This window comes from Lepisosteus oculatus, chromosome 22, assembly GCF_040954835.1.
Source record: "Lepisosteus oculatus isolate fLepOcu1 chromosome 22, fLepOcu1.hap2, whole genome shotgun sequence".
NCBI classification, from domain to species: Eukaryota; Metazoa; Chordata; class Actinopteri; order Semionotiformes; family Lepisosteidae; genus Lepisosteus; species Lepisosteus oculatus.
The window spans coordinates 13,035,502-13,058,170 of record NC_090717.1 but is presented as its reverse complement, the minus strand read 5'-3'; the positions used below and the strand labels follow the sequence as shown (position 1 = coordinate 13,058,170).

At 44.2% G+C, this 22,669-nt stretch overlaps 1 protein-coding gene across 2 annotated transcripts in view; it reads left to right on the top strand.

Annotated features, from left to right (window-relative positions):
• The first annotated feature begins 8,687 nt into the window (after positions 1-8,687).
• mapkapk5 (MAPK activated protein kinase 5) overlaps positions 8,688-22,669 on the top strand; it is a 37,332-nt gene continuing 23,350 nt past the window's right edge. Inside the window, exons 1-2 of one of the 2 annotated variants that reach the window (XM_006640281.3) lie at positions 8,688-9,507; positions 16,892-16,965. In XM_006640281.3, coding sequence (XP_006640344.1) covers positions 9,472-9,507; positions 16,892-16,965 — 110 coding nt within the window. In that variant the 5' untranslated portion in view covers positions 8,688-9,471. Of the gene's footprint in view, positions 9,508-16,145; positions 16,764-16,891; positions 16,966-22,669 lie in introns of those variants that run through there. The other variant, XM_015366332.2, reaches the window with a different exon arrangement.

Below are 22,669 nucleotides of genomic sequence, written 5' to 3'. Positions count from 1 at the left end.
ATTATTTAAATGTGCTGAGCTTGTGTAGATGAGGGTATATTATTGACGATGAACATATTATTGCACTTATTGTAGTACGTATCCAACACAGCTTGGCAATGTCATGCTCATCGCCTACTCCTGGGTTTGTTTCACTGTAATGTGTCGCTGCGGACGATAATAAAGCAGTAATATGTTTTAATGAAGGAAACCCGGGAGCAGCCAGAGAAACCCAGGCTGACAGCAGTGAGAGTAAGCAGCTTGGCGTTTGCAGCTGGTAGCCGAGGCAGACGGGTGCAGAGAAAGCGAGCACGGGCCACGGTTGTAGACGGAGACGAGCCAAGTTCGAAACCAAGAGACGCAAAACGGAGCATCCAGTGAAAGAGAAGTTAGGGAGAACCGGGGTGCAGGAAACACAGCAGGAACTTGGGGTGAAGCTAGAGACAGATTTCCTGAGCTCTGCCAGACCACCGCTTATGTAGTCTTGAAACACCTGGGGCGGGCAGGTGGATAATAGCCCTCAGGTGGTACAAGACTCCTGTCGAACAATTTGCCACTGTAACCGGCACGGAATGACAATTGTTGGGTGTGGCCGGCTACCTTGTAGATACAAGCCCGGCCCACTGTGATGAGCGTGACAGGTGAGGCGTTTCATATTCTTGGAGGTTCGAACTACCTCTTTATGTGATCATTACTCACGGTCAGAGTATTCTAAATACGATGCATGAAATTACATTTAAATTCCCATTAAACACCGGGAATTCATACGCGATTTCAGAACGTGTTAAATGTGCTTCTCTAAGTGAGAAGCTGGAGGTCAAATTCTGCTGTGCTTGGACCTGTACAGTTCATGGAACTATGTTCGGTGAACATCTATAAATGTCTTGCCCCATTGCCACCTCTTAATCCTTGCTAGTGTGCATCTTAGCCTAGAATGCTCAAAGCTCTAGGTTATCCGCACAGATAAAAATAATGGCTGGCCAATCTCTTCTACAGAAGGCAGGAGACATTGGAAAGGCGTCTGGTACTAGAGGTTGACTGCGAACTTTCAGGTAAGCTCTTAAACAGACTTCAAAGTCCCTGCAGAAGCTGTTTTACCGCATTAGTCATTTTCCTTGGTCACATTAATTGGTCACATTTATAAATCTAAATATAGATTTCATCTAGTACATTTACTGTACATTTAGATACACTTTCTTAATCTTTAGGCCTGAGGCTGGGACTCATTAACACCCTGCTTTTCCAAGTTCCTGAAGGTACTGGCTGTACTGAAGCAGCAGCTATAACAATAGGCCTCTCTGTCCCTCTGCTGGTGATTGGTAGCACGGAAATACTTCATTGAACACGCAGTGTATTCAATAAAAAGAGCCCTATTCCTATACAGCTAACAATACCTAATGGATTGTATGCGTTAAGCAAATAACGGGAAAAGACGTTAAGAAAAAATCTTATGTACATCCACCCATCCATCAATTTTCTAACCGCTTTATGCACTATTGGACAGTTACGTGAAATGCTTCATTTTCTACTCAGGCTGGAACTGATACTAGAAGACAAGGAGCACGAAGCCCTCCGGGAATTCAGTCAGAAACGCTTGATTGAATAGTTCCTTGTGAGACCTATTGCTTTTTTCATCTTTAATTGCTGCTTTAAAGTTAAAGAAAACCCCAAGGAGAACGGCTGAAGAAATATATTACTTAAGTGCCACTGAAGTCATTCCAAAAGCATGTCATATGTTTTGCCGTGATAGGTAAATCCCGAAACGCCGCTTGGTAGATGTAGCTCTTCGCTATTCTCTGACTTTCCAACGCTGTGTTACTTATCGAACAGCAGAGCAGATTTTATTTATGATGATGTGCCCTTGAGCGGTGTTTGCTGTGGTAAAATCACCTGCGATCACCGCCAGTCCCTGCACTCAAGAGTCACTGGGACACTACAGACGGGCATCAGCTACTGTAGACAGGTTCCGATAATCGGAGCGTTTTGATCAGGATCGTGACGCCACCTGTCGGCTGATTCCGGCGACGCTTTTTGCATCACAAGTAGAAATTAAAGACATGAAACGCATTGCCGTACACATTCCTTTTTAATTATCATTATTTTTATACGTCTCTTATTACCGAAAACAATAAGAATCGAAATCTTAAGAGTAGAAAATTCTTAAGAGGTTGATATTTCATTAATTTAGAAAGCTACTGTTATCTTTCTGTATGAACTGCTTTATTTTTCTTAGTTTCAAGGAATCGCTTGCATTGGACTGTACAGAGCATTTCAACAGTGTTCGGATGTTCGGTTAGTGTCCAATGGGGTGTGCGACCTCAGTTACTTCTGTCCCAGTATAAAGACAACACTCGTCCGTCCAGATTAACTGTAAGAAACGTGTTTCCAAAATATACTGGGCATCTACTGTACAGTACGTTTTAGAGAAATAAAGTATACCGATTTTGAATTTCGATTACATGTTTGGTATCCGTTTGCTTAATTAAGTGACCACGTGACCAAGATCCATACAAATATGTCATAAGCTCTAAACTAGTCAGAGGGTTGGGCACAGGTGACGAGGTGTTTTAACTTGTCCAATGTCAAACCTTGTGACAATCGAGAAACATACAGAGAGAAACCTATAGGTCCCAGCGGTCAACAAGAGAGCAGCGCCTCTGGGCCATGGGTATGTTCAAGGCTGAACTCAGTCACTTCAGGGGGGCATGCCAGTCTCTAGTGTTGAATCAAGATTAGATGTAGTCTGCCTGTTTGGTGCTTTACAGTGCTGTTGTTCAGGAAAGAGCCACACATGCTCCGTTCCACTTTGCTCGTCTGACTTCACACACCACAGAAGAAGTGGGTGTGAGAGGTGGGCTCTGATAAGACAGTCTTGCCGTGATTTATAAACTTGCTGAGAAAATAACACAAAAGCTCCCCCCCTCTGAGTTTTTACATGACCATTGTGATGCACAGTACTGCACTGAATGATACAAGCTATACCCACTTTGTGACCCTGGCACAGGAGTCATGCCAGTTGGCCACATTGCTGGTATTCGACACTTGATATGAAATAGGATCATGAGGGGAACACAGTGTGACAATCTAGGCTCCTCAGTACATGAGAGTGGGCTGACCTATATTATGTTGTGGTGTAGTAATACCGTATGAATTTTTCCTGTTCTCTGTTTACAGCAGATTCAAGATTCTCCTGATTTCATCCAAAAAGTGAGTCGGGGGACTCTGTCTAAGTGACGTACTGGCCTTTCATTCTTTGGCTGTCTGACAGGCTCTCCTGCTCTGTCCACAGAGCGAGGATCACCCCGTTTTACTGACCTCTCTCCAATGCTGAGTCTTCTGACAGCTTTTCCGTATTTCTCATTATGCGCTCGAGTTGCGAGGGCGCTCAGCTCCCCTCTCGTCTTGCGGATAGGCACCGATATTGACTTGTTTGGTGGAGCGCAGAGAATGCTCCACTGAGTCCGTCAGCTGTTTTTCCCACTTTCCATGTTGACTTGTCACAGTAGTTCAAGGGAAACTGCGTTGGTTAGGGTGTTGAGACACGACCATTATAATCCTGGTGCTGTGTGAAACTGATCAACGAATACAAAGCATTTCCTCTGTACTGTACTTTAGCTGAGAGATACTTGCGTGACACACAGAAATTAACTCTAAACAACTAAAGAAGACATGTTACCACTACAAACTTTAAACACATCCCTTAAAGCTTTTTGTTTGGTGGGGAAAATGTATTTCGGTTTAAAAACGTGTATTGTCCCATGGTGGGTTTAATGTTTTTTTTTTAGAACTACCATCAGGAAATGCAAAAAAGGTTTTGAAATTCATCTTGATGGACACTACCTCCTTCTTTCAGAGTCAATCCAGAGTGTTTTATCCACAACAACAGTGTAACCTGTTCTCAACAGCTGTCACCTGTAAGGGTCTTGCTCTGTTTGGATAGCCCAGCATTTTCGTCTTGATTAGATCTTTGCATCCTAAGGCAAGTAACCCTACCTCAGGCCTCACTGGAGATTCAGCAAAATTTGTTTTTGCAGCTCATGCTGTGGTCTCCTAGCAACTAAGCTTTCGAAGCAGGAGAGCTCGGAAACAAAACAGCCATTTCCATGGGGGAAGAGCAGCCCCTCTCCTTTCCTGAAAGAAAGCCCCCCAGTAGCAAGAGGGGCTTCTTATTAAGTTAAAAAAGTTGTAATATCAGTGCAATTAAAACATAATTAGGCTCTATCGGTGGAATTACAGCTCTCTTAAAGGGAGTACTTTGTATTATTTACAGATCTGTGCTTTCAGTTCTAAGTTGCTTCATTAGTTTCATATCTCTCCCATTTTTTGACTCAGATTGTTATAGCATGTCCTTAGAATATTTCAAATTAGGCCTTGATCCACCAGTACTGCAATACTGTAACCATCCATCACAGGAGGAACAGTGGCCAGATCCCTGTAATTCTGGACATATGACAGGTATTAGTTTCCCCTAGACAGAAAGTAAAGAATGTGTAAAAATGCATAGAAGAGCTTTTAAGTTCTCTAATTTTCTCATTTTCAGATATAAAAGGTAAAATGCACATTGTTTTTTTTCTTCGTTATCATCCTTTTCTCCTTCAAACTCTGTTTGATATTAGTATCAAACTACACATTAATTTTTTCACTCATAACTGATCAAGTGTGGATCAAGAATGGTATCAGAAACAGTGATATATAATTATATATATAACTAGATGAGAGATGTTTTGTGCAAATAAGAATGTTATGAATTAGTATTATTATAGTTCAGGTGGGTAGCTGTGAAAAGAGAAGAAAGAAAACACACAACGTTTCGGCTGTGGAGCCTTCTTCAGGTGTGAGAACGACGGGGCAGTAGGCAGAGGTAATGTAGCAGGAGAACAAGAGCTGGGAGAGAGGAGGGGCAGGAGGCGGGAGCAGGGGACAGACAGAGTGGCCAATCAGTTAGTGTGAAGTTAGGATAGGTGAAGAGAGGGGTGAAATGAAACCTACAATGAATAAAGAGAATTTAGAAGAAAATGAGTCTGTCGGTGAGTCTATATGGTGTTATGAATGGGAGTAATCTAATCTAATGGGATACAACCAAAGTGTGAAAACAAATTTTGTCACAAGGACAGGACAAACTAACTTACAGGTGATAGAACAAACATCTGAAGTGTGAAAGAAACGTCTTTCTGAGCCTGTGGACTTACTGTATGTAAGAGCTGGGAAACCCTTGCAGTTTTTATGTTCTGGAGGACAGACCCAGCGCGCTTTGCTGTCCTTATTGAGCTCAGCAAAACTGAATCTGCACAAGACTGTTCTGCCCTGATTCTTCTGAAGAGGAATTTCCCACAATGGTCCAAAGACATACTGTTAGGTTAATCAGTGTCTGGGAAAACTGGCCTGGATGTGAGTGTGATCTAGCATGTCTTCACTGATGGAATGTCTCCCCATCCTTACGATGCACAGGGGACACCTCTGCCAGTTTATACCTCTCCAGGTAATGAAAGACCAATGTGTATTGATCACTTATGCAACTATTCTAGAATGCACCAGGTGACCAAAACGATGCTCTTAAAAAATCTTGGCAAGCGATGCTTTGACAAACCATAAAATGGTGCATTATTCAAAAACCTATAGAAAAGGACTGGCTAATCATGGTGCTAGAAAGACACAATCTGGATGCAGGTCACCCTTAAATCATCCCTTTGTGAGGACTTGGAACAAATGCATTCAGATCAATTTAATAAATTATTTGGTTCACGAAATCAGGAAGGGCCATCTGTAGTAACCGAGAACTACAGGGTTTTGTCTTCATTTCAGATGTTCTCCAAACCACTTAATTGAGCCAATTGTCCGCTTAAGTGGCCAGAACTAATTTTTCCACGTAACCGCTGCTATTGAATAAACGTCTCAAATCTGGGGTTTGGTTCCATTTTGCTAGTGTTATGGAAACAAATTAAAAGAAATTCAAAATCTTACAGATGTAAAGTTTGTTTTTCTGAGATCTATCAGGAATTAACTCACCATAATTTCCTGTTAGCTGTATAAATATCATGCACGAACCGCTTCTACATACATAAGCTGAGCACTAGCTTCCTGTTCAGATGACATGGCATCTACAATCCACATTTATCTAAAAACATGCCGCTTCTACAGTGTTTGCAAATCTTCCTAATTTGACATAATCTGCAGACTTGAATAGTTTACTAACTATACTGGAATTTAAATCACCACGAATTATAAGCAGCAGTGCTCCTAGTACAGATCCCTGTGGTACACCAGTAATTACATCTCTGCAAAAAACATTTTGGGATACTGTGATTAAACATAAAAAATATACTGATGGAAAAAAGAAACGCAGCACGCGTTGTTGGACTGAAATTTCAACCTTCATTGCTGAAATAACAATAAACAAGTGAGAATAATAGGAAAACAAAACAGTACAACAACAAAAACAACAGGAAAACATTAACAACTGTGAACCTTAACAACAGCCTTCTTGCAGTCCTTCAGTATCTTGTGTGGCCGCCTCTTGCAGCCACCACTGCTCGACACCGCTGGCACATAGAGCCAATGAGCCTCTGAACCTGCAGTTGTGGGATGGTATCCCATTCCTGCAGAAGGGCCTGACGAAGCTGCTGGCCATTGGTAGGCAGAGGGTCACGTCTCCGGATGGTGCGATCCAGGGCATCCCAAAGGTGCTCCATGGGGTTAAGGTCCGGAGAGAAGGCAGGCCAAGGCATCACCTGCACACCAGCATTCCTTAGGGCAGTTCTGACCACAGCCGCTGTGTGTGGCCTGGCATTGTCCTGCTGTAGGGTCAGGTCGTGTTGCCTCACATAGGGAATGATGATCTGCTGCACGATCTCATCCCTATAACGCACCCCGTTCAGCCGGCCCTCAATGAAGTGGAGCTGCGTCCGGCCTGTATGGTGAATACCAGCCCACACCATTACTCCGGTTCCACCCTGGGGGTCAGTTTCCCGGACACAGGCATCAGCATACCTCAGTCCTCTCCTCCTCCACATTCTGGCCCTACCGTCTGTGTGGAACAGGCTGAAGAGTGACTCATCCGTGAAGAGGACCTGATGCCACTGCTGACGAGTCCATTGCAGCCTCTGTCTGGCCCAAGCCAGGCGGATGTGACGTATAGGAGGTGTGAGCAGAGGGCCCCTGACAGGTCGCCTTGTTCTAAGGCCAAAAGCATAAAGCCTGTTCCTCACTGTCCTGTCACTGATGCGGGCATTGTGTCTACTGATAGTTTCAGCAGCAGTACGGGTGGCAGGTCTGAAACGATCTCTCAGGTGGACCAGTCTGATGTGTCGGTCCTGCTCTGGTGTGGTCACCCGAGGGCGACCGGATCTTGGAAGGTCATCTGTCCTGCCGGTCTGCTGAAACCTTCTCTGCAGTCGGGACACAGTGGAGCGGCTTACTCCATAGTGTCTGGCAACGCTGGCACATAACATGCCTGCCTGCAGCATGCCAATGGCCCTCTCCCTATCCTCTGGTGACATTCGAGGCATTATGGAACGCACAGAAAACTAAGTGTGGCCTTTTTCTTGCAGTGACCTAAGCGTTGAATTAAGGCCTTTTTAAAGGTGACCTGATCAGGCAGTGTTCCATCCGGACCTCATTGAGTAAAAGTACACCGAACGAGCTTTCGTGTGATTGGCAAGTTGGAATGCCTCACTGCACAAACTGTACTGCTGGTCAGAGCTATAACTATAGCATTCTCAGTCCAGAATGTTGCGTTTCTTTTTTCCATCAGTATACAGTTTATTTGTGATTAATATTTTAATGGCTAGTCTTAAATAATATTATGAATAGGGGGAACAATTCTTGTCTAAAATTAAAGTTTTGCGTTACTTATAAACAAACACAATTCTCAATACTACTTACCTATTTACAAATGATTTGTTGACTATAATTGTGCTAGAAAACATCTGATGTCGCGATTTGAAGAGGCTCCAACGGCTCACGAATCTAGTTTCAGTTTGTGATTTGTAGCGGTTAAAATAATTTTTACCAGCTAAGTCACGCCTGAGTAGTGTTTGTTGAATCACACGCACGTTTGCGTCAATGGTAAAGAATGGAAAAAAATATTTATCTGGGACCAAACCTAAAATTTTAAACCTCCTCAATGACTGAATGACTATCCAGCGGTATTGAAATGTGTAATTCGGCATTTAAATCGGAAACAGAAAAGACAGAAAACAGAAATGTATCACAAAGTGAAAAATTACGTCTTTATGTTTGCAAATTTAAAATCGTGAATTTCAATACAAGCATGATTCCTATGCAACCAACACATTCTAGCATTAAAGGTTCTTCGATTAAAAAACTGAGTCATATCGCTGCAATTACTAGCTATTTCTAGATGCTCAAAAGTTAATTTTAGCCATTTTCTCGCATTCTCTGAAACCACGGGACGTCTCGAACCAGCTTCCTTCAAACAGCTATGACATCATCATCATCACGTTCCTAGTGCAAGATGGACCCCAATGGCCCGGTTCACTACGCGTAAGTATGATAGGTGTCTATGAGGTGCCTGATGAATTTAAAAAAGAAAAACGTTGTTAGCCAAATTTAAACAGTGAATTAAATAATTTAAAAGTCTTGTGTGTAAATGATAGTATTTTATAGATAGAGAGATGTATTGTTGAACATAAGGTGAGAGGTGTCTGTGTTGTATTGGAGCAGGCCGTAAGATGAGGCACCCTCGCTCCGGTGCATTTCCATCCCCGGCATCTCCTGCGAATTGAAGCCTGTGGATGATCTGCGGCGGCTGGAGTTGGCGGACCCAAGAAAGTCTGGTTTTCGAGCTGTCACCCTTTTCAACGCCCCACCTTTAAGACCGGGAATGAGCCATCGGGTGCTTTAGCCAAGCCGCGGCCTGAAGTCCAGCTGCCGTCTCCCCCCCCCCTCTCTTTCGAAGCGAGGGCCGAGGTGTCTCTGCCTGCGCTCAATGGCGACATAATCCGGCCGATTTCTGCAAAAACTCTCTGCCTGTCCCTCCGTCGTCCTCCTCCTCCCCCTTCCTTAGCCTGCCTGCTGTTCTCTATCCCGGGCGTCTCCTCCACCTGTCCCCGGCAGTCCACTCTCAACCACAGTCTCCAGCCTCCACCCCAGCCCCCCCCTCCGTTCCCTGACGCTGGTGATCTCATCTCCCGATCCCCGTCCCTCTCCGTGTCAGCCTCCCACACGAGCCCCAGTCCTCTCCCTCTCCATGATCGTTACGGTGAAGCCAGGAGGAGGGCTCCCGTTCCTTTGTCTGACGATCCGTCTAGCCGGCTCCGCCAGCCCCCGGTCGCCTCCACAGACTCTGCGCTCCCTCGCCGGGAAGGAGTCGTTCGCCGAACAGCCGGAATTATGGACTGTCACCTTGAGTCTCGGGTAGAATATTAACAAAAACATTTTTTTTATTTTCGCTGCCCTTCCCCCCCGCCTCTTTTCGTATCGTTTCGGTACAGTAACGAGCAGAAAGTACAAGGAGGGACCAGGCTGAGCACCATGTCGGAGGACAACAACGTGGACAAGTTTATTAAGGTAGGTCCCCCCCACTCCGGTGTAGGACCTTAAAGGAGAACCCCGAACCAAAACAGCCACACGGAGTGTCCGGTGCTCTGCGGCAGGATGCTTTGATATTGTCAGCTGTAGCGATAAGCAGGAACAGCTTTGTTATCCACGCCGTTGCAAACTCATTAAGAACGCCAGCCTGGAACTAGTTATTAACGAAGCCCCATTGGGTGAGATCGCTCCCGACTTTCACTTTTCGAGAAGCGTTTCTCCCGCAGCGTGTTGGGAGTAAACAGAGACGCACACTTTTGCATCGCGTTTTGTCACGGTGCGCCGTGCACTTGTGGATACGGGCCCCTTTCCACAGTTTTCATTACAGATGTGCATTCGCGAAACCGTCGCCAGGAGCGCCGAGCAACAAGTTTGAGATTTTCGGTCGGACTGTGGTTTCTGTTTCGCCCTTTTTCACTGCTGTACTTGGAAGGCTTAATCTGTTGGAATTGTGAGACAATTTTGTCAAGAGTGCAGTGTAGTTGCACCGCTTGTAGCAACGAATGCGTGTGTATGTGGTTCAGCTGAACTTAGCAGTTCAGTATGAAACTTGAAATATTAATTGTACCCTCGTGGTTTGTCAACGGGAAGACAGAAGCAATGCTTTCTGCACGTCTATACATTCACTACCATGCCGAATCGCGATATTTTTTAAGAAGTCATTTGGACGTTAGTAGTCTCTTAATGTCATTTATGTGTTATTTTGATACACAGATTGCCTTACACAGCTGTTATGTCAGTAAGACAACCAGGTTACTAACCTATCGCTTTCACAGTCAGTGTACATTAAGTTTGTGATATGTGTATACACACTGCTACTTTCCAACATATTTTGCATACTGCTGGAAAAACTCTGGTTTTGTCATTTTTTAATAATTTTAGATCTCCCTTTCTGGAACTTTTTAAATGGTTTTGTCCATCAGCAAGTTGATTAATCTGATTCCGCAGAGTTAAATTAGTTCACTTAATGATCAGATTGCCCATTCCTTTTTTTATAGCTGTTCAAAGAAGTGCAGGCTATGGTGCTCTTCATATTTATTGGGAGTGAAGTCGAAATTGCTATATTTTCTGTAAATGCAAGCAGTTTGGTATGAATTAAAAGATGAATATGAGGCATATGTACAGAATGTCACCTTTTATTCCTGGGTATTTCTGTGCTTCTATCTTGTGTTGTTTTGGATGAAGAGCACTTTTTGTGTGCAATCCCCATCCAGGCGAGAGTAAGTTTTGGGACAGTGGGCTGCCTGGTGTTGGGTGTTGATCAGGTGTTTCTGTTGCACTGATTGTGCCCAGTAAAGAGCTGTGAATATGTAGTGCTGTCTGCCTTTGTAGTCATAAGGCCTAAACTAACATGAAGACTAGAGAACTGGCTATGAAAGAAAAACAAGCAATTTGAATGCTGAAAGAAAAGAAGAATTCAGTCAGAACTCACAGGAGCACGGAAATGGGGCAAAATCAACGATTTGGAACATCTTAGGAAAAAAAAGAAACCACTTGTGTATTTAGCCGTCAGCAACAATCGGGTCGGCCAAGGAAAACAACTGCGGTTGATAGTTCGAAAAGATAGAAAACAACTGCAGTTTTCTTAACAGCTCTGATAATTTGTCTAAAACAACTGTGGCAGAAATCGCCATCAACCTCCACGGTTCATGGCTGAACGTATCCCCAGTCTTCTGTCCGCAGGAGACTCCCACAGCTGAGTTACTGCGTAAAGGCTACCCCGCGGGGTGCGAAGGTCTGATCAGAACCATAAGTTACGATTTGTTAGAAAGTGCTTAGAGCAACGTGCTGTGGACAGCTGAGACAAAAATTAAACCTCTACCCAAGTGATGGCAAGGTGATTGTGTGGAGAAAGAACCGAACTGCAGCACCAGCTCATCTGCAGAGCGTGGTGGAGGCAGTGTCAGGGCCTGGGACTGCATGGCCTCCTCTGGAACTGACTCGCTCTCCTTTATGGGTGATGTGACTAATGATTGCAGCAACACATTGACTTCAGACGTATACAGGAACGTCTTGTCTGCCCCTGACAAGAAAATGCCCCCAGACTCATGGGCTGGCACTGCAGCATGCAGCCAGACAATAACCCAGAACACACTGCAGATGCAACCAAGGAGTTCATCAGGTGGAAACATGTGGGAAGTCTTATGACTGGCCAAGTCAGTCTCCGGATTTAAGTCCAGTTGAACATGCCTTTCACGTGCTTCAGAACCCCCCCAAAACCAACAACCACTGAAAATGGCCACAGCAAAGGCTTGTCAAAACATCTCGAAAGAACAAACCAGGAGTTTCAGTGGGTCACAGGCTTGACTCAGTTATTGCGTGAAAGCGATTTGCAACCAAATACAAAGTTTTATACTGCTCTAATTTCCTTTGTTAATTTGTCCCAATACTTATGCTCACCTGAAATGGGGGGATAGAACACTAAAAGTGGTATTAATCTAACACATTAAAGTATATATGTAGAAATATCTAGAAATAAAAGGTGACATTCTGTACTTTTGCCTCTTATTGATCAGGTATACTCAAATACAAAGTGCCTGAGTATTCAGAAAGAATAACTTTGACTTCACCATCCCAATACTTATTGAGGGCATTGTATTAATGATAGGATCTATTAATGTCCAGTGCAATGTAGAATTACATTACTGATTTTTATTAATAAGCAATATGTTATTTTCTAAACAAAACTCTTACAAAAAGTTAATTGTTTATGAATACAGGTATTAATTTGATCAGTTATTATTTGATCAGCAAGGACATATGGATTTTTGCCTTTGTCTTTCATGCAAGGAGTTTTCGTATTTTGAAATTTACAAACTCCTGAGCAGTGAGCTTCCACCTCTTTCAGATCCATACGGTTTCAGTCCTGTTTGGGTCAGGTGAGGGCCTTGGTCTGTCGGGCACATAGACTCTTTTCCTCTTTTGTAACTCTGCCTTCAGAATGACTGTCAGTGGAGTTCCTCTCAGTAGCTTGGTGATCTAATGATTAAGGTTAAGATCTTTTTATCTGGAGGTTCCCAGTTCTGTCCCTGCAGCGCATCAAATTACTCGTAGCAAGTTACTGAAATGCTGTGCTGTGTCCTTTGCATGTGTTGGTCAGTGGTTTTGCAGCTGCAGTTGTGATGCTTACAGTTTGGTATTCTCCCACTGTGGTCACCACCCATCTCATGCGTGTCAGAAAGCTGTTCACTCCTGTAAAGGGTCAGAGCAGCCCTGTTCTGGAGACAGGGGGCGTAGGGCAGGAACTCACCCTGGATGGACACGCAGAAGCACATGGGGTCATCCAGAGATGCCAGTTATCCAAGGCATTGTGACTTTGGAAGGGGGCGGGAAACGAGAGGACCCAAGGGAATCACATTAACATGCGTGATGACACAGAGATTCCATACAGAAGGCACCCAAGTCTGGAACAGGAACCCAGGACCAACGAGCTGTCAGAAAGCAATTCTAGCACACAGCCATGTCACCTGTAGGTCATCCTTAAAGACATGTGATGTTATCATCATGCACAAATGGGATGACTTCTTAATTTGCAGATCCTGTAGAAAACATCTACATCTGCCTACACGGGTATTATTGCTATAAGGAAAAGTGTTCTTGAAATACCATCAAAGTAGTCTGACTGTAAAGTTTAGGCCCAACCACGAGCTCAACCGATTTATTTTAACAGATCAGAATATTAAGGTCACAGTGAAGCCACAGCGCCGTTATATCCATATACAGGGCTTGTGATATCACATACAGTCTACTGTAATTAAGAGTGTGCACTGGATGCGGAGGCAGTTTTACAGGGAAATCACTATTAAAAAATCTTGATAAATACATATGACACGCTAACCTATTTGTTCAAAACAGTGCAGTGGGTTGTTTCAGTGATATCTTAATAATTCACTGTCTCTTAACCATTACTGGCTTACATTCACCTTTAGGGCAAACGTGTAACTGATTCATGTTCTCTGAGCTCGCTCATGTGAGAGCATGGTAGTGTGGTATCCGCCAAGTCAGTACAAGGGTCTTGTTTATGTATGTTGTTGTCAGCACTCTGGCATTGTCATTTTAATGCTAAGTATCGCCATCACAAGGACTATTGTTTAGGCGCATTGTGGTTTGACTGTGGTACCATTAAATAAAATTTGCCGCTGCTTGTGTTAGGGTAGCGACGTGACAACTTCAGCGCCGTTTTGATCGAGTTGTGGGAATTCCCATTTCCAGCCTTGCCTTCTGTAACATCAGCAGTTAGGAGTGGGGGCACAGGCAGGGAAATTAGTCTGATATTAAGCAGAGCACAGGCACTTACAATGCTAGCTGGATATGTCTGGATTCCCCGAAGATGGATTTCTGCCTGTTTGCCTGGATTTCAGTGGAAGATGATATATCATCTGATACCTGTCCTGTTGCCAAAAAATGAAAAATCGTCACAATTCTGGCGTGGTCTGGCTAATCCGCTGTCAGTGTCCCCTGACGGAGGGTATGAGCCGATCCCTGTGGAGACATCCAGTACACCCAACTGAGGAATTCCAGCATGATCCGCAGGCCAGGGTGGGGAGGTGATTTCTGCACCTTGAGAGAGACCCTCCCTGCCTTTCGCAGGACAGGGGCCGACGCATCAACCTGTGAACCCCTCCTCGTGTTTCCATAGTGCTGCTTCTGCGTCCACAGCGCCCAGGTGTTCTGGCGATCCAGCGGGAGCTGTCACCATCGCCACCGAGATGAGGAGCAGGACGAGCTGCTTGACTGACGCGCGAGGCGCCGGAACAGAAAAAAACACACAGGCGCAGGGTCAAGTCATGGGGTTTCACGCAGGTTTAGAAAATGAGTGAAAGTTAAAAAGACTAAAGAGAATAGTGTTTTAATCATCATCAACATCAGCATCTCTATTTAAAACTCAACCCCTGTCACTCTGCAGTAGGAGATATAAATAGGCTGTGCCCTCATACCAGGATATCTAAGGGCACACTCTTGGATCCTTGTCATTCTGATTTAAGAGGTAGGACTCTGCACTTCCAGCAGCTCCTGATTCATTTTTACAAGCTGCCACTTAAGATAATGACCCAGGGGCCAGTGGAGCCTCAGAGCAGCCAAAACCTCTCCCCCAGACTCTGCTGTGTTGCCCATTCTTGCCCTTTTCCTTGTTCTCACCTACCACATACCTGTTAAACAGTGCTGACAACTGCCCTGTAGACTGACTGTAGAGAGTCTGACCATGTGTCTTTCTGGCAGTTTTCTGTATGTCGCGCGTCTTATCCTCAGTAACTTGAAAAGCCTTGTGTTGTGCGATCAGGGGCGTACAGGAGAAACGGGATGTATGACACGGTTGGTTTTAGCTGAACGAAAGCCTTCAACACACGAGTCGAACACCGCAAAGGAGAAAAGGTTTCCTGGGTCGTCTCCAGCTGTCTGTCCAGCTGTTCATGTTCTGTATTTGAATTTCTTTGCTTAAAACACATTTACTCATCCTTACCTCCCCATACTAAGTGCAGTTATGCTTAAGCTAAAGCCTTCGGGGATGATTTAACACAGTCTTAAACTGGAAGAAGCAAGCTGACAAGAAAACTAAACCAGAATGCCTCTCGTGTTTCTCAGCCAGACTGAGAGTACAAAACGCAAAGTTGGCAATATTTTTGTGTCTCTCACTTTCTTGCCAAGTCATGTGTGTGTAAGTAAATCTCACTTAAGTCCTTAAATAGTTGTTTCTCCAGCAGTAAAAAGCCTGACAGCTTTGTTGGCTTCAAATTTTTTTGTCAATTCTTCTTATTCTTTGGAAAAGTTGAGCTTTCTGTTATAATCGTTTGTTCATATATGACTTATTGCATTTCCTGAACTGTGCATCTTCCTCACAAGATCTTCAAGCACAGCGTTTGAAGAAGTTTAATAATTTAACCTGAGTAGTATAAAGTAAAGTACTTTGTAAAGTAGGCTGCCCTCTCACTTAACAACCTTTTATCTATTTAACAAGTCCTTGAGATCTTGTTATGGTCCAGAACTAGTTCAATCTTTGTCTTTCCAAGAAAAATATCTGATCACTTTATCCCTGGGCATGCTGATCTTTTTTTTCCAAGAACACAGGATACACACCAGCACATATCTGTGTATTTTATATTCTGTATGCTCATATGTATCGAGCATCTAAAGAAAGTTATCACGTATAACCACAACACATTCACAAAATCAACTTCTTGTGGCAGGAACACTGACATTCTGCTTTATCAGATGTGACACAGGTAAACTCATCTTTCTGATTAACATTTGTCATCAACTGGATAGCCTACTGTGGAAGTCATTGGGATAGTTGCCTGTGTATTCACATGCTTAGTGTGGCTTCCAAAATATCGATAATGTAAAGACTGATGAACTGTTCCTAATGAACTCTCTCGCTAATGAGGTGATCTGGTGCTCACAGCGACAGTACAAGTAATGGTTGGTCATGAATCAGTTAATCAAAATGACCAAGATGTTTCTTTTGATTCTCACTCTAATTTCTGTGTACCGCTGTCAAAATAAAATGGCCTACAATCTCTCCATCGTCAGAAGACCATTAACTCCTGGTTAGGGCTGTGGCATGTGGGCTTAATTTACTGAAGTCTCTCCTTGCTGGGATTTTAAATACTAACTTTCTATAAGTGTGCATTTGATATTGAGAGCCCTACATAGTAGGGCTTCTACTATTCTGCTATTGTGTGGATTCCAGTATGTATACAGGTTAGCTGGCCTATTCAAACCACTGTATTGGGAAAGCAGTACTGTGACGCAGTGAAATATGGGGTCCTAGAATGAGTGTTACCCAGGCAGACCAGAGACATTTAATAATGGTTGAGTGCTGCTGCTGTTTGTGCCTGTGATGGCTTGCATCCATCCTCTGGTGCGCACTGGTGACTTTAATACCCTTTGGTGTCCACTGTTGCCCATCTTGTTCCCCCTTGGTCCACTGGTAGTCGTGCCAAATTCCATTGTGCAATTCAGCACAATCTGAAGTTATTTGAATAGGCCTAACTTTGCATGTTTTACTCTGTGCATTGTCCAACTTTCCTCGCGTCCCTGTGTCAGACTGCTGCACAGAGTATTTAACTGGTATTTAGGGTCAGCTGGATAAATTGGTGGTCAGTTTTAAAGGGCTTCATCCAGAGGACAGTGTCTGCCAGCGGGGAAAGAGGACTTTTCTCCCAGCAGGGCAGACCTGTGAACTCCAGATACGAGGAAACAAAGAGATGAAAGAACAAGCCTTAACTGTGGCAGAGGTGTGTCTTGCCCACGTCTGAGAGAAAGAGGCTGTCATTAGAACTTGCTTTGGGCTAATTCGTTAACTGACAGAACCAGTCACATCATTTTGTTTTTTCTTATTTGAGTTATTGTATCTCTTTGACAGGAGACTTCAATCTTAGAGGAATACAACATCAACTGGACTCAGAAACTTGGAGCTGGGATCAGCGGTCCTGTGAGGTAGGCTTTATTAGCCCGGAGTTGGCAGGTGTTTGTCCACATGGCTTGTCCCCAGCGTGGTGGAAAGGCTCCCTCTCACACAGGCCTCTGCCGCGTGGTGAGTTCACACCGCGTGGACGTGTGGTGCATCTCGCTGGAATGACACTGTGAGCTCACTTGACCAGACCACGCCTGGGCTGGGTGGGTCAGAGATCCTTTCTGAGCAGGCTGGACAGCTGGATGCCTTGCCGCTGAATCTGATTTGAGATATGTTGTTTGCATCATTTTCAAAGCCTAGAAATGCAGTTTTATGAGATTTTCAGAGCTTGGCGGAAAGCTTTTCGAGACTTCTTCGAACCAGATGAGGGCACGTGAAACCTGGCGTGACAGGCGGCTCGTGTTGGGACTGGCGGTGAGGAGGAGTGGTTAAAACTCTGAACTCGTAGCTGGAGAACTGTGGGCTCAGATCCTGGCTGGAGCACTGCACTTAAGTAATAATCGATCACCATAGGGGCCATATTTAAGAGTCTTAAAGTTCTTGATTCCTCCTGTTTAATGCTCTGACTACAGATCTGACTGGCTGGACTAGTCTTCTGTGTCCTGTGAAAGTGGTGACCATTCAGCGTGTTAGCATAGACCTTTCTGAAAATGTCCTGTTCCCTGACCAGTTTGAACTGCACCCAATTAATTGATTTTGCACAACAGAAGTTTCAGACAGTCCTTTGACAATAAAAGGTTTTCAGGCCAGAAAAACACAGCTGTCATAGTATGGGGGAAATGCACAATATGAAGAATTGTCTATTAATAGTTGAATATCAGTGGAAATTGTGTAGCATCATATTTTACACCTAATCTCCCATCATTCTATTTATGTCCAAGATTTTAAATTACTAGTATCAGTGAAAAGTCCGAAATCATAGAAATGCAGTGAAAATCCTTCTTGTGCTAGTACAGATTGTTACCATTTGTAGTACCAGCAAAACAAAAGGCTTGGTAGTCTGAATAAATGCAATTCAGCATGGAATACAAATGGGAAATTCTACTGTACCAGAGTCGTTTTCTTGGAGCACAATTCGGGCAGTGTTCATGAAACATTTAGCACTGCCATTCTACCTCATAAGCTTCGAAATGTCACATCTTTCAGAACCAGACGTTGAAATCTCTGAAGGGAGTTCACAAACCTTTTAGCTTATGGATTTACGGTAAAATTAGAGTCATAATTGCAAATTAAAATTTAGCGTAGTGAAAACTGTTCCATAAGACCCGGAACTCTAATTGATTGTACTGAAAACAATATACTTTTTACTCATTACTTGCCTTTTAGTTTCCCTCCTGCTGTGAGGAGATGGATCTTAATTGAGAGGAATGTTCTTTGCTGTCAGAATCCAGCCACAGCCTGCTCTCACCTGCCTGAGCAAATATCTGTTTCCAAGCTGTTAGAGCCTACCAGAATGATACAAGTGCAAATAGTGTGCTCAGCACCATGTTTGATTCAACAGTTGTGTGAAGTTTTTATTAACATTGAGAACACCACCATGTGTCAGTCTTTCCGTTAAGCAGATAGTAGATTTCAGCATGTCAGGCCTGTTGACAAGTGATCTTGACAATATTAGAAGAAATTGTCATAAAGGGCACTCCTATGGCAATGAAGATTTCTTCCCTGTTTTTTCTGAAATGAACTTTCTGTAAACAGAACTTTGAAGAAGGTATAGCATGCATCTTTGAAAGGTTTTGAAGAATTTGGAACCCCTTTCCATCCCGTACTTCTACGATGTTGAGTTGCATGTTCCGGCACCTTTCAGTAAGATCTGGGGATCGTTCTGCTCGGGTCAGGGAAAGTGGTGGAAGTAGAGTTGTGCACCCTGGATCGTCAGAGAAACAACACGGAGAAACGGATTGAGAGAGGCTGGTCTCAGGTGCCTGAAACAATACCACCCAGCATCACATCGCCAAACAATTTTGCCACACTCTAGGTCCTGGAATCAGGCCAGAATATCTTCACTGTTGACCCAAAATCTGTATCGCTGGTCTGGACTGCGGCTACAATTGGAGGTCAGGATCCCAGAAGAGACGTGGTGGTTACTGGGGACGCCATTTACTGTAACACTGGAACGGAGACGCGCAGAAGGGACTGAGACGGCAGCTGTCTGCAGGCCGTGGAGCTAAGGTGACTGGCTAACTTGGGCATGCGATCACCCAGTTGTTGTCATCCATGTGTGCAGATTTTACATTGGTAAAATCTGGTAGACGGCACATGTAATATCCAGGTCAAGTTCAGATAACGTGGCAAGGAACTGGAGAACGGGACTAATTCAGTGGTTTTCTCAGGGATCCTTCCAGCTCCTGGCAGAGGTGAACAGTAACAAAGGTTCAGATGGGAAGTGAACAGTTGATGAGGATGTGGTGTGCAGAAGAAGGCTTTAGCTTTCTTGGCTGCTGGAAATCTTTCCATGATGCAGGCCTGGGTGGGTCACGTCTGAGCAACATGGGCACATGACATCACGACATCAACCCAGAAGCATTTAAACTGGAAAAGAAGGAGGGGGGGGGGAACTAAAGAACTTCCAAAGGGAAGTTACAGGAGGAGAAAACACAAAGGGAATAAAAAATGAGGAACGGGTAATTAAAAGCTTATAAGTCAATGCTAGGAGTATTTGGAAAAAATACTGGAATTAGAAACTCCCACGCTAGCAAGTAATTATGATATAATTGCAATTACAAAAACATAGTTAACTGAAAATGTCATGAGCAGACACACACTGTTTTGGAGAGACAGAAAGGCCGAAGAGGGGAAGCTGTGGTATTGTGTATCTTTGTGTTGTGTTGTACCCGGTTGAAGAGGATACGTTGTCTTCCTTCAAGGGAGCTTCAGTGAGCTGCTACCTACCGAAGAGGCCAGATGGGTCTCTTCTGACCTCCTCTCCGAATTAGCATCGTCACCGTTCTGGTGTTCTTCTGGTTTCTTACACTCCTCACATCGGGGTACCCAACACTGAGGGGGGGTGTTTATTTGATTGAGGGACCGTGGTGTTTTGTCTAGCGAGCGTGCATGGTGCTCTGAGGTCAATACTCCCACCACTTAGCTGTCTTATGGCAGGATAATTCTATGGCATTGTAAAAAAAAAAACTGTGCATCAATAAAAATGACTATTTAGCTCAGGTGTGGGCTGTAAATGGTCTACTAGTCGTGTTTTTCTACTGTGTCTCGTGTCCTCTTCCACGCCCATTGCAAAGCTTCAGCAGCGTGGCTGAGTGCGAGGCCCACGTCCCGATGCACTTTTACCAAACTGTGAGGTGTCAAGCAGAGCGTACCAATGCTTAGATCAGCTGTGTAATGCATTTTCAATAATTATTTCATTCTTTATATCATCCCCATCGTGCCCTGATGGCTCACTGCAGCCCAAACAATTACGATCCCCCCCTACGTTGTCCCGAGCGGTGATCTGACCCCCTGTGGCCGCAGTGCTTGGCCGGCAGCTGAGGTAATGGAAGAGGGAAGATGGAAATTGCAGTAAGGTGCCAAAGCACATCTCGGATCGCCTTTGCAGCGGAACTCAAAACGAAGGTCAAACCTTGACAGCAGAACACGTGCGTTAGGAAGTGAGAAGTACGAAGCATCCTACAACCTCCACAGTCCTTCATTCGGTTACATCACAAAACAGATAAGGTCTCGAATGCTGTGCACCAACGGCAGATGAAATGGCATGAGTATTGTGTCTAACAGTGGAAATAATATTGGACATGTATTGAATATGTTGTTCAGTTATGCAGTTTTGTCGGTATCCACGCTATACTATTGCCACGGAGGAGCTGGCGTTATTTCCCCAGCAGGCCTTGTGACGCAGAGCCAGTTAGGATCACAGAGTCCAACACTCTTCTAAGGGAATGCCTCTACCTGATTGCACTGCTGGGGATTCTCTGACTTCCACAGGGCTCTAGTGTGCAATGAGTCTGATGACGGGTGACACGAGAGGGACTGGGGAGTTTAAGATGGGTGTTTGAGTGGTTTCCAGACCTCTGTTGCTGATAAACCTTGTCCAGAGATTAATCAAGGACATTAGTCTAGACCTTTAGAGTGTCCCTTAAAAATAACTGACTGAATTCCCCGGGCAGAGCTTCTAAATATCCGCACCTCCTCGAAGTTCTGATTATAATCAGATGTCAAGAAGCTAATATGTGCATTTAAAGCCAGAAACCACAAGACGTGTGTGAAGTATTCTTCTGCTATTCCCTTTAATTTGTTACAATTCTCCAGTTTGTTTTTTAAAGGAGTTGGCAGATTTAGAAGTGTCAAATAAGCCAACCACAGTCGTGTCCAAGAGTGTAATTCTTACCAAGTCGTTCTGCAGCCTGACACAGGAGAAACAGAAATGCAGAAGTGTCTTCTTTGGCATGTTGTGGCGCTGATCTCTCGTGTTCGTACTTGGAAGTTGGGCTGGGATTGCTGGAGCACCAGAAGGCAGATCGGGTGTCGGCAGTGACACACAAATCCCTCAGATATTTTGGCTTGGTCCAGTTTTTTTCACTGCTGTCATATACAGCAGTTCCCAGTGTACTGTACTCCCCAGATGGGCTTCTGATTTCGGTCTGGCATAAAACAGTTCTCCACAGGGTTGCACATGTATGTCTGGATCTCTGTATTCTAAATTGATTGGTTAATAGACCAGAGCAGTGGTTTTGAAGAAGGGGAATCTCCAGGAGCTAAGAAAACCTGTGATGAGGTTCCATCCTGTGGCCTGCTGCACGTGTATATATATGTATGTATGTAATAAAGAAATGGTGCACACGTTGGCAGATTTGTATAGTCTGTTGCAGCAGCTGGTCGGGAAAGGAAGACGGAAAAAACCCAGAAAAGTGAGTGTGTGACCTGAGATGGACTGGCCTTGTACCCGTTGCTTAGCAGGATAGGCAGAGAGGCTCTTAGAAAACTGGATCACAGTGCGAGGTATAATGCTTTCTGAAGCCTGCTATATCACAGAATCCCGGGCACATTCCAGGTTCAAACCACTGACTTCAACATTATGGAGCCCAACCTGTAAGGGATACATGTCTGATTCTGCTGACAGTTCTATTCTTTTCTCCCTAGTCTTGTTCTTTTTCGAGTAGGGATCTGTGTCAGCATGCGTAGGCTACAGAGGAAGTCAAAGTTTATTCCCTGCTGAAAAGAGAAGAAAAGCAACAGCGTTTCGGATTGGAGCCTTCACAGACTTGACACCTGAAGAAGGCTCCACAGCCGAAACGTTGTGTCTTCTGTTTTCAGCAGGGAAGAAGCCTTTACTTGTTCCTTTGTTCTTCTGCAGTTGTCATTCTGTTTTCTTAATTTTTCTGTCTTTTAATTTTTCATTACTTTTCCCAGTCAGGATATCTTCTTGTACACTTGGAGAGAGAGGGATTGACACAGTAGAGCAAAAGAAAATGAAGTGTGTGTGTCTGTAATGTCATCCTAACCTTGTCCTCTGTGCACCTGTTCTGTCAGACAGGCTTTGCTTATTATAGAATAATGCGCGATCATCCACACATTGTCCTGGACGAAAAGTCTTAAGAATGAGAGCAGAGGCGTCTAAATTCAGTTCCTGGAAAGAGGTTGTGTCCTCTGTCACCCCAGCTGAGATCTCAGTAGCTTTATCAGTCTAATAGTTAAAATAAATGTATCTTAAATGTATTCTTAATGTCGGCCAGCAGTTTTTGGGACAGAAGTGACTCCTGTCCCCTTGTGGGGAGGAGC